The sequence below is a fragment of the Thamnophis elegans genome, chromosome 1 (assembly GCF_009769535.1).
Source record: "Thamnophis elegans isolate rThaEle1 chromosome 1, rThaEle1.pri, whole genome shotgun sequence".
NCBI lineage: Eukaryota > Metazoa > Chordata > Lepidosauria > Squamata > Colubridae > Thamnophis > Thamnophis elegans.
Window position 1 is genome coordinate 2,361,931 of NC_045541.1, and position 12,500 is coordinate 2,374,430.

Here is a 12,500-nt window from a genome sequence, read left to right on the forward strand (position 1 = left end):
ATTCTGAGAATATCTTTTGCAGACTTAAAGTTTCTTTCTGCTGTTGAAATTGTGCCATTATCTCCAGCTAACAAACACTGCTGCTTTAGCTTAGAAGGTTAACAAAATTAAGCATAGATTTACAATAACATTTTATTTTCACTTTTCTCTGGTTAAAGATATACTTCAAAGGAACATCTGTATGCTTTTCTTCTTATCACTCTCTATAAACAAGGAGTGAGACCTTGGAGTGCCAAGCCAAGATAATCAGTGAGAAAAGTATGAGTGTTCATTCCCAATACACAAACCTTCCAGCCTCCAAGTAGCAATGTTATTGTTGCAATTTTCTTTATTTCTTTTTGTCTCTTTTTTGTATTTCAAATTTTAAAAAAAGTCTGATTCTTGAATGAGTTAGAAGAGCACCCACAGTAATGAAAGAGGAGAATTTTAGTCCATAGGTTACAAAGAATAATAAAAGAAAAAAAATAGAAGAATAAAACTTAATCCATTCGTTTTAAAAGGCTTGCATAAATTCCATCCATAAAAATAGCATTTAAAAAGTAAGATAACCCACTGTCCAATACCATTCAAAGCTAAATTCCGCCACTTGTTTCTTCTGTTCTCAAATTTAAATTAACTTTAAGTTTTTGATAGGCAGTCTCTTTTAAAACAACAAAATTTCCTCACCAGCTGGAAACACTTTCTCTTTCTGTATCCTTCCATTTTGGAGCTGCCCCAACTTCATCAGCCTAATGGCTGGATTTTTTGTCAGCAGCTTGAAGAACTTCTCTTGGATCCATCAGGTACTTTGCGATGTCCCTGAGATCAGCAAGACGTATTCTTCCTGTTCACCATCTCTGCGGGATGGTTTAGGTCCGATTGGACCACCCAGTGGCAAAAGTATTGGCTGCAGTCTCGGAGCATCGAGACCGCACATCCGTATTGTCTTGATGTTGGCTCCCCCCCCCAGCATTTTAGGAGGGTTTTGTAATGCTTACAGAGGGGAAACTACAAGAAGTGATCTCTGAATGATGATATGGGCAAAATGATACCAGCCAATGCCAAAGTAAGATGGGAGGGGCAATGCAGAGAAACAGTTCAAATACCAATGTAGATATAGCAAGACTCGCAGATATCGTCTCTATTAATACTGTGTAATGAATAATACTATAAAACAATTACTATATATGACCATTTATCCTTCTTGATCCTCTTATTACTTATGTACACCCTTAACCCTAACCCAAGATCATGAGCAGTAAAATGTAATCAAAGAGATATACCTATATATAGAAGTAAAAAGAATCCTTCCCCAAAAACAATAACAAGAAAAAGAAACTTCCCCTTCAGACCTAGCAAGCAAAGTTCAACATTAATAATTTATTGCTTAAATTACAATAAGCCTATCTCTAAATGTTTAGCTCTCTTTATTGATCAATAAAGGTCCAATACAAATTAACAAAAATTTCTAAATGTAGTATATAATCCCCGTTTCCATTTAGTCTAAATCCCCCCAATCAAACATCAAAAATATCTGCCAGATTATTTACTTCCTTTACATGGATCATTTGAATCTGTATGGAAAATACCACCTGTAGTAGAATCACTGCTCCACACTCTATGTGTAATCAAGATATTACAAAGAGGTTTGGACTAAACAAATGTGCCACCCACATCAATCAATAGGGGAAAATAGTGAAAACTGAAAGAAACGAAATGCCTTATGGAAGGAAAAAGACAAGTCCCTGCAGATTTTACTCCCTTGATCGTAACTGACTATAAGGGGCCATGCTCATCTCTGTTTCAAGGGCTTTGAGCCAGCACCGTCTGAAGACAATTCCAGGGTCACATGGCCAGCATGACATTAAGGAAATCAGAAATGATTTAAATTGTTTAAAGTTAGTTCAGTAAGAAGAATGTTATTAATTTCTTTATTTCTTTTTTTCTCAATAAATTTTAGACTCTGTTTGTTAGAAATCCATACCGTGTACGGGTTCTGGGAAGTCGGGGGGGAGGAGGAGGGGGGTTGGGGGAGAGGGTGGAGGGAGGGAGGGGTATATATTAGGCTAGACAAGAATTTGGTGGTAAACTAGAATTATTTTGACATACAAAAAAATTGTACTTCGATGTCTTACTGATTGAGGAATGATGAAATGTTTGCCTTAAAAGAAATAAAACTTTTGAACAACAAGGAGCGCTGTTTCCTCCCCACCGAAGTGCTACCTATTTATCTACTTGCATTTATATGCTTTCGAACTGCTAGTTGGCAGGAGCTAGGCCAGTGTTGGTGAACCTTTTCAGCACCGAGTGCCGAAAAGGGAGTGCATTTGTCCGCGCTTGTCTGGCCCACAACCCGGAAGAGGAGCTGCCCTGGGGACATGCGCACACCAGAAAATGAACTTCCAGCCAGCTAGTCTTCTGGTTACTGGTGCGCCAGCACCTGTGATGATCAGCTGGCTGATGCGCATACTCACCCTGGAAAACGGAAGACCATCTCTTCCAGTTTCCAACACTGACGCAAACACAAAGGCCATCGCATGTGCGCCAGAAACTCAGAAGAGGAACGGGCAACACCACATGTGCAAGGTGACATGGCTCTGCGTAGCACTTCAGGCACATGTGCCGTAGGTTTGCCATCACAGAGCTAGGCGAAAACAGGCAAAGACATAGAAATAACATTCCTGTGTTATTTCCATAGGAAGCCATTGTGTAAGAAAAGTTTATGAAACACTGGGCAAGAGAAAGAACTGGAAGCAAAAGCAGAGCACATAACCATCAGTTCTTGTAGATCAGTGTTTCTCAACCTTGGCAACTTGAAGATGTCTGGACTTCAACTCCCAGTTGCTAAGGTTGAGAAACACTGTTGTAGATCCTTGTAGGATCTCACTGATTTCTCAGCTGAAGAGGAAAAGTAATTAAGTTTCATCATCTCTTTGGCTTTCAATTAAGAACCAGAGTTATGGAAACTCCTGATTTCTTGGTTACCCATGCTTTTGACAATGCTAGACATTATTATTTACATAATAAAACAATGATTGATGCAAACAATAGTAGCTCAGTATCAACTCCAAAAGATCAAACAGAAAGAAATGTCAGATTATTGGTCGAATGACTACTGATTGAGTAATGTCCATGATTTCAACTTCCACCTAAAATTTGATTTAGTAGAGTGAAGAATAAATATGTTCATATGATTATAATTTCATATAATGGAAAGCTATGCTTGCGTCAGATCTGCCTCCAGAGCTGCTGTTAATTAAATATTAAGGGCTGTGCATAGAGACAATACTGTTTGCTAACTTTGTTAAGGCACAAATAAATTGGGGCACTTTATAATGTAACATCATGGACAAGGGTTACGGAAACAATTGCTTTGGTAATTGTAATAAGAGACTAAGGAAAGCAAACTAAATCCAGTCACTAATCTAACAGAATTGAGTAGATGGTAAAGCACTTTTAGCAGTGTTTTGACAAATCTGCTTTGTTTCTTTAAAAAAAATCCTTCATCACCAGCTGTGCCAAGCAATGAAAGAAGTCTGTTTTTAGTAATTAGCAAATTCATTCACTGATTCACACATGCCCACAGGAATGGATGCACACAGATTTCTTAGTTTTTAGTCTCTGCAAAATATAGATATATTCAAAGCCCAAGAATTTCTTTCAATCTATTGCCCCAATATGGAGATTCATTTTTTTCCTTTGTATGTAAAAATAGTTTTTGAAGGATTTTTTTCTGTGTTGCTTTCTGCCAATAAATCATTTTTCTAACCAATGGAAGATGCATATATCATCAATAAAGTGAGGGAAGAGGGAAAAAGTCTGGTTTGCATCTTAAAAACAAAAAAGTGTTTTTGAAGCTTTCAATATTACAATATTGGTATGTAATTAGAAAGCAATTTAAAAATATTTTGAAAAATAAATACATTACATTTTTTTCTTCTGCTCAGTTATGTCCAATTCTCAGAGACTGCTTGACTATTCCTTACAGTTTTCTTGGCAAAGTTTTTCCAGAATGGTTTGCCATGCCTCCTCCTTCTCTCCTGCTGAGAGAAAGTGACTGACCCAAGTTCATCCAGTTGGCTTCATGCACAAAGCAGAATTACAACTTACAGTCTCCTGATTTCTAGCCAGATGCCTTAACCACTACATTAAAATGGAAGCCCCATTGAATTAGCAATAGCAATAGCAGTTAGACTTATATACCGCTTCATAAGGCTTTCAGCCCTCTCTAAGCGGTTTACAGAGCCCCCACAGTCTGGGTCCTCATTTCACCCACCTTGGAAGGATGGAAGGCTGAGTCAACCTTGAGCCGGTGAGATTTGAACCACCGAACTGCAGATAACAGTCAGCTGAAATGGCTGCAGTACAGCACTCTAACCACTGTGCCACCTCGGCTCTTACTATTTCAGTAATTCACATTTCAGCTGTTCCTAGCTTGTTTTCTTTGGTGTGTGTGTGGATTGTAACTATTCATTTAATCAGTTTAGAGGACACCCAATTATGCGGGACTTCCAGTTTAAAAACCCCAAAAGAAAACATTCCTGAGTGGTCCAAAGAAGCCCTATCCAACGGGACTCATCCATGAGCTATCCCCAAGGTCTAGAACAATAGCCATGTCTTCAGTAGCTTCTTGAATGTCATCATGGTCTTGCCATAGAGGAAGCGATCCAGATCTTGAGCAGAGGTGATTTATTCCAGAGGGCAGGCACTACAGCAGAGAAAACACGATTCTTGGATCCCATTAGATTACACTGCTTAATTGTTGGGACTCAAAATTCACTTATTCTGCCTGATTTCACGAGATGAAGAGAAGCAATTGGTGACTGGTCATCTCTCAAATAGCCAAGTGCTATGCCATTAAGAGCTTTATAGGTAATAGCCACCACCTAGAAGCCAGTTATCACATGTGTATGTTACCACGTTCTGACTATGGAACTTTTATCATTATATCACCACTCATGTCAAATATAATCATAAAACTACCCCCAAAAATATTGAGAGCCTTGCTTAGTATTTTGTTTTTGATAGTATTTGCAGTTATGTGGAAGTTTCCTTTGGAAACTTTAAATAGCATGTGTATCAAAAGGCTAATAATATATAAAAAATTAATAATTTTAAAATGAAAGAGCCATCTCTCTCACTTAGAGGCTCTTTAATAGAATGTCCTTTTTGACATTAGAGTGTGTTCATATAGGCTGAGATATATGTCTATGAGGCTGCAAGGCTGAATTGGCTCCCCATTATTATTATATTCACTGTATCAATCAATGCAAAGTTTCCAATTTCTCCTGAAAGTTTTTCAGTGAAATCCATTGCTTTACTAGTAGCATATTAGTACAGCTAACAAACAAAAAACTTGTTGATGAAATTAAATGTCCCTGAAGCAACTTTATAGGGTTAGGGACTTAGGGTCAAAAATCTCACTAGGTGGATAACATTGATGTATTGTGCAAATTGTTTATTAATGAGTTGAAAAAGATCTTGAGATGCATCCTTGTAAAAATAGCCTGCTTAGTTCTGTATTTTCTTAGCATCTTTCTACATTCTAGTAATATAATTCATAAAAATGCATAGATCAAATTGCAGTACTTCCTCAACAATATTGCTGGTCACTATAAAGGTTGTGTTATTTTAAACACATATGTAATCAAGAAGGAAAGCTGTGAGACCAACACATTTTAGAGTGCGTTGCCATCCAAAAACATCATGATTGAAGAGAAAAACAAGGTGTGATAATCTGTATACTTAAACCTTGAACTGCCTCAATCATCTATTAAAAATATTGTAGGGATATAATAAAGTTTGCCTTTTGTACATCATTGGTTATTATCCAGTTTTAAAATGAATGCACAGCTGAAGAGTAGATTTCTGGTATATGAGCTTAACTAAGAAGAAAGATCTTTGAGAGAGAATATCCAAAGCTAAATTGGAGGCCAGTGTTCATTGCTCACTGCTGCTGAGCTCATCCTGACCAAACATTTTCAGTAAAATGTCTCTGCAACAAGACCTTGAATAATAATGTATTTATAGTCACCATAAATTGATACAATTAAAGATTTTTGTAGTCTTTCTTTCCTTTAAATTTTCTAAAGATACAAGCTTCATCAGACTCATCACAACCGAACCTGCCCATCTATTGACTCTCTACTCCAACTCTGACATAAGTAAGAATTATGAAGATAGATTTGACATACAGTTTCACATTTTACTGACATATTCTTATTCACGCACCATTTGTCTTTAACAAATGGTGCATGAATGGTGCTCTTCTTTTCTACGTGATATAAGTAGATAAGCACCAGAAATGCCATAATCATATTTATTAGTAGCCCTCTAGGAAAAACATGCAATCAGTAACAAGGAAAAGAGAGATGTTCCAGAGAAAAATGAAAGTTCTTAAGTGATGAGTGCAGACCAATAGTCATTTTATTGTGAAAATGAAATAAATAGGTGTGGACAGATATTGATATTAGAGTTCTCTTTAATCTTCTGAGCCACTAAATCCCAATTCTAAATAGAGTCTGCAGCGAAACAAAACTCCATGCCAGGAGAACCGGAAATGCCAGAAGGGACTGTTCTGTCTATGTGAATCACACTGCTTTCCAAACCCTCCTTAAAAAGAAGCATACATAAAGAACATGTTCGTGATACTGATGGTGCTTGATGTTCGTCTTCATATATAATGCGTACATTATGATGCATGCATGTTCATGATACTGATATTGAGGAGGGGTATTAAAAAAAATAAGCATTCTGCATATGTTGCTAGGAAATCTAGCAATAGATGCAGGACATTAGAACATTACTGGGATAAAAACATAGAAAGAGAAGCAGCATCCAGCAATAGATACAAGAGCCGAGGTGGCGCAGTGGTTAGGGTGCAGTACTGCAGGCCACTTCAGCTGACTTCCTAGCTGCAGTTCAGCGGTTCTAATCTCACCGGCTCAAGGTTGACTCAGCCTTCCATCCTTCCGAGGTGGGTGAAATGAGGACCCAGACTGTGGGGGTGATATGCTGACTCTGTAAACCGCTTAGAGAGGGCTGAAAGCCCTATGAAGCAGCATATAAGTCGAACTGCTATTCCTATTGCTAATAGAGCCTTATCTTTCTGTGTTATTGAATATGATGAGCACATGAATTTTGTAATCATATTTTCATTGGAAATCTGCCATAGAGCAGGTATTTCTTTTTATCTGCTGTCTTTTAGCCAGGCTATAGAGAATGAATATTGTGTGGTTATATAATTATCCAAGTAAAATCTATGTGTTGTCTTCATTGTTAAGCAATATATTCTTTCTCTTCCTTTTAGACCAGGTGAGTAGTAGTAAATCATCCCATTTGAATCTTCATTTTAGAGGGACCTACTGCATGCTAATCATTCTTTTGGGCAAAAAAGTCCTACACCTCTTTTCAGGCTTTCCTTAATTATTCTACAGTCAAAACCTCCGTACCTTGAGCTCACACAAAACTGCCTCTCGAGATGTGTTGAGCATGAAGGGGTGAATTTGACTGGTGTTTGAATAAATCTCTTTAATTTGTTCATGGTTTTTCCACCAATTCACAGAATTCATATGACTTATTTTCATCCATGTAACCTCTTACTATATTGGTCATTCCATTTTTCTTTCCTATTAGAGTGAAATTGGACACAGCCCTCCTCCTGCCTACACCCCTATGTCAGGAGTAAGTATTTCACGATCAACCTTCATCTTTTAGGATTTGTTTGTCCTTTTAAATGTATCCTCCTTCTTCTCTCTTCATGAATTCCACCATCCCATCTACTCTCTCGTTCTCCGAGGTGAGAGCTGAATCGTGTTTTGTTGCTGAGTCCAGCTGAATAGCATAAATTTCATTAACTTTAACAGAAAATTCTAGGATAGAATCAGATGTTCCTAGAGATGATTTGCCTTACAATAATTTTTTGCTTTGTTTGAACAGGGGTCTCTGGACATTGTACGGTTACAACTTCTAATAATATAATAAAATTAGGGAGTGCTGAACATTGTAAGATTATCCTTAATTCTAACAGTATTTGGGGGATTCAAAGTGTTATCTTTGGTCCGTAATCTTTTTTGGAACTAGGATGGTTGTGCCTGTTCTAGTTTAGTTTGGTTTAATGATACTGAAAAAGCTTTGTGTATTAAAAACCTTCATAAGTTTAAACCACCTCTGAAAAAAAAAAAAGGAATCAGATAAAACAATTGGGGGGACAATTAGCTTTTATGATACCTGATAAACCTAACAAAACAAAAATCAAATAAACAACCAAAAATTTATCACATTTAATTCAGAAGAGTTCAAATAGCTTGAAGGCAAATATAAAAAATAAATGTGAAAGGAAATAATTTAATATATTTGTATGGATTCAAAGAACAATGCACATACAGATCTACAGAAAATGCAGTATAAGGTTACTGAATAGGCATTAATTATAGCTATGGTAATTTCTTTAAAAGATTAGCTTTAAAAGGTTCTAATGAGTACCACAAGAACTGATAGTTAATTTTTCAAGAAATCAAACATTCCAGAACATTGTCCTTTCCTCTTGTTTTATGAAAAATAACAACCAAGTTGATAAATTTCATTCCTGGAACAATATAAAGAAATACTTGTTCAATTATATTTGTTTTAAATAATGACATTAAATGCTGCACTCTAAACAATAATCTTAAGGTGATAAGGAAGATAGCTTGGAATCCATTAGATAGTTCAGATTTTCTATTCAAGAATAAAAGAAGCCTTCTGCTGCCCCAGATGATTGTCTAAATTTCTTCCAGTGTTTGCCTGCTGACATCCGAGCTCCAACATCATGTGATATATAGATCGTCTTTCTCAGAGAGGAGTGGGAGAGATTGGATGGTTTTCAAAGATTTCAAATCATGCTCCTGAAATAAGGAGAATTATATATCAGTCCCAGAATTGGCATACATAAGTTCACTCCTATTATTATTATACAATTGTATCACAGCGGCCAGTTGTTTCGCCGGATTTGGCATTGGTTACTAGTCGGGCCCCACCCAGGGGCCTAGGACGTCGTAACGTATTTTCGTAATATGCGTACAGATCCAAGCAGTGCGGCTTTTTGCATTTGACTGATGGTGATTTTGTCAATTTTTAACTGTTTTAAATGTAATTCCAGTGCTTTTGGAATAGCACCCAGTGTGCCAATTACCACTGGAATTACCACTGCTGGTTTGTGCCATAGTCGTTGAATTTCAATTTTTAAGTCCTCGTATTTTGCGATTTTTTTCATGTTCCTTCTCAGCGACCCTGCTATCACCTGGTATTGCGATGTCTATGATTGTGACCTTATTTTTCTCAACCAGTGTGATGTCTGGTGTATTATGCGCCAGTATTTTGTCCGTTTGTATACGGAAATCCCACAAGATCTTGACCATCTGATTTTCAGTGACTTTTTCAGGCTGATGTTTTCACCAGTTTGTTGCTGTTTTAATATTATAATTTTTGCACAAATTCCAATGGATCATTTGTGCTACTGAATTGTGCCGCAATTTATAATCAGTCTGCGTGATTTTTTTACAGCAGCTGAGTATGTGATCAACTGTTGATCACATTATTATTATTATTATTATTATTATTATTATTATTATTATGTTAATCTAACCTTTGGTGAGATTCACAGCCTTTGGGGCTGGTTGGTAGCTCAACAGCTCGAGTCCTAACCAAGGACCTAGGAGCTGTTAAGGTAACGTCAGAGGATATAAGCTGTTCCAAGTAGGGTGGTGGTTTTGGTGTTTTTTTTTGTAAAATCAGAATGGTCAAGACTGATAAATTTACAGTTTCCAAATAGCGAGGAAGCCCTTTAGGTGTTGCTCCAAGGACTCCAACTACAATTGGGACAACACTCGATTTCTTTTTCCACAGTCGCTCAACTTCGATATCCAAGTCCTGGTACTTTGTGATTTTTTGCTTGCTGATTATTATTATTGTTGTTGTTGTTGTTGTTGAAAATTTAATCTTCAATTTGATTCACAGTCTGGGACTGGTAAAAACGTAACAGTTCAAGTCCTAACCAAGAACCTAAGAGCTGTCAAGCAGTTCCGAATACAGTGGTCTTTTTTGCAAAGTCAGGATATTCAGGCCTGATAAGTTCAAAATTTCAATTTATCTAGGCACCCCTTTGGGTATTGCTCCAAGGGCTCCTATTACTATTGATAAAATCAGTAGTAGTAGTAGTAATTAGTATTATTAGTATTATGTTCTGTTCAAGGATTTTCTCCTTCCAAGAGAATGATGGCCAGGAGTCGGCACCGCTCCTGTCTCTGTGCCATTCTTGCCGCTCTTCTAGACCAGTCCAGTTACACATAGTTAAGTAGTAATACGTAATAGCAATAGCAGTTAGACTTATATACCGCTTCATAGGGCTTTCAGCCCTCTCTAAGCGGTTTACAGAGTCAGCATATTGCCCCCAACAACAATCCGGGTCCTCATTTTACCCACCTCGGAAGGATGGAAGGTTGAGTCAACCCTGAGCCGGTGAGATTTGAACAGCCGAACTGCAGAACTGCAGTCAGCTGAAGTAGCCTGCAGTGCTGCATTTAACCACTGCGCCACCTCGGCTCTAATTCAATCAGCTACTGTTTTATGTTATTAATTATGTTATTGTTGTTAAAACTAATAAATTAATTCAAAAAGGGGGGAAAGGATAGAATGTTTTTGTCTCTTGAGTTTTATTTAAAACAAAATTTGGATGCTCGTATAAAAATGCTTTCACATACGAAACACCCAATCATTTAATGGAAAGTAAAATGATTCTCAGTGACCAACATTTATAGCATGTTTCTATTGTGTAGTAAGTAATTGCCTAGTAAGGGAGATATAAAGTGCTAGATGAATTTCAAAATACAAAATTGTACAAACTTTATACACCCTATACGAGTATTGTTATAGTAATTCAGGATAAAGACAGAAGTCATCTGGGAATATATAAATATCCCTTGCTCTAAAGACACTTGTGCCCTGTGTGTGAATGCCTTCTGCCAGCACACTTTCCCCTCTACCCTCTCCTATAGAGGACTACTAAGGTGGCCTCAGTTGCGGAGGTCATTGAAGGACTCTTTCTGCAGCCCAACTAATTTCCAGAGTTAGGATATTTGGTGTCCTTTCCATTGCATTTCGCGTTATGTGAAATGTTGTGATTTATCTTGGCAAAAGCATCTGAGAAATTCTAGGAAATGCAAAATGAATTGGCAGGGATAAATGTAGCACAATTTCTCAGACCAGGTTTTGGGGGATGGAAGGTAGCTTACAGACCCTAGAAGTGTGAACATAGAAGGTAATGTGTTGTAATACTAGGGATTATTTTTTTAAACAACAACACCACAGAAATAACATAGAGATCATCAGATTTTGGAAATATGTTAAATGGGATTTGATCCTGATTTATTTACATTTTACGTTGAATTTAGATTTGGCAGTCATAGATTGATGGATTAGGGTTGGGCTCTTATTTGAGGTAGCAGATTATTTGTATGGTAACCTGAAATCCAAGAAAAATGCACTGAGCTTCAGTTTTTGAAGTGTAATATTTGAAAAGCATAAACTAAGCATCTTGAATTACTTTAAGCCAACGGAATTTGAGTTGAATCCAGCAATAATGCAAACCTATGCATGTGGAATTCACTCAGTTCCTTTGCTTGCAAAGTCAAACAACAAACTAAAAAAACTTGTGTAATGTTGACTGAAACAGTTACAACTAAAACTTCTGCATAGCAAAAGTGCCTGTTGAGCAAATAATTTATTTATTTATTTATTTTATTTAATTAATTTGTATGCCGCCCACTCTCAAAGAGACTCAGGGCGGCTTACAAGTAAAAAAGGGGAAGGGAAGGACATACAAAAACAAGACAACATTAAAAGATCCACAACATTCACAACTTAGGATGGGGCTGGACAAAATCAACAGCCCCAGGCCTGCCGGAACAGCCAGGTCTTGGTCGCTTTGCAGAAGGCCGGAATTGAACGTCTTATATGCATGAAACTAAGCTCTAATGTTAATTCTGCAAGGTTTTTTTTTCACATGGTGTTTTATGTTTCTTTTAGAATCAGTTTCTCTACAGAGATGGAAGTTTGTCTACGGAACAAGGAGTCCCTTTGCCATACAGAACTGCCATACCAGGCATAGCTCCAGAAGCTCCCATCAGGCAAGGAGGTGCTGAGATCTGTGACGACACTTGCTGCAATGGTACTTTACGGAAACAAGTGGCAAGTCTTTCACAAGAGGACAGTATCACTCAGAGGTATAGCGCTGACCCGACAGTTTTTATCCCAGAGCGAGGGCCAAGAACCGAGCTGGATGAAGAAGGCTATATGACTCCAATGCCAGAAAAGTGCAAAACAGGTATATCTCTCACCTAGTGATCATATTTCCCCACCCCTGCTGCCCAGGATAATCAATACTGAGAGATTATTCTGGTTGGAGCTCTGTACAGATAAAATGAACCCGGGCAAGAATGGCTGATATCAGCTGGCACTCTTTCCCATGCCTTGTATTGTATTGT

At 37.5% G+C, this 12,500-nt stretch overlaps 1 protein-coding gene across 1 annotated transcript in view; it reads left to right on the top strand.

Moving 5' to 3' along the window:
* The first annotated feature begins 3,324 nt into the window (after positions 1-3,324).
* LOC116519696 (receptor tyrosine-protein kinase erbB-4-like) overlaps positions 3,325-12,500 on the top strand; it is a 13,157-nt gene continuing 3,981 nt past the window's right edge. The window contains exons 1-4 of the mRNA XM_032233722.1: positions 3,325-3,355; positions 7,289-7,293; positions 7,615-7,662; positions 12,043-12,340. Of these exons, the coding sequence (XP_032089613.1) occupies positions 3,325-3,355; positions 7,289-7,293; positions 7,615-7,662; positions 12,043-12,340 (382 nt within the window). The remainder of the gene's footprint in view (positions 3,356-7,288; positions 7,294-7,614; positions 7,663-12,042; positions 12,341-12,500) is intronic.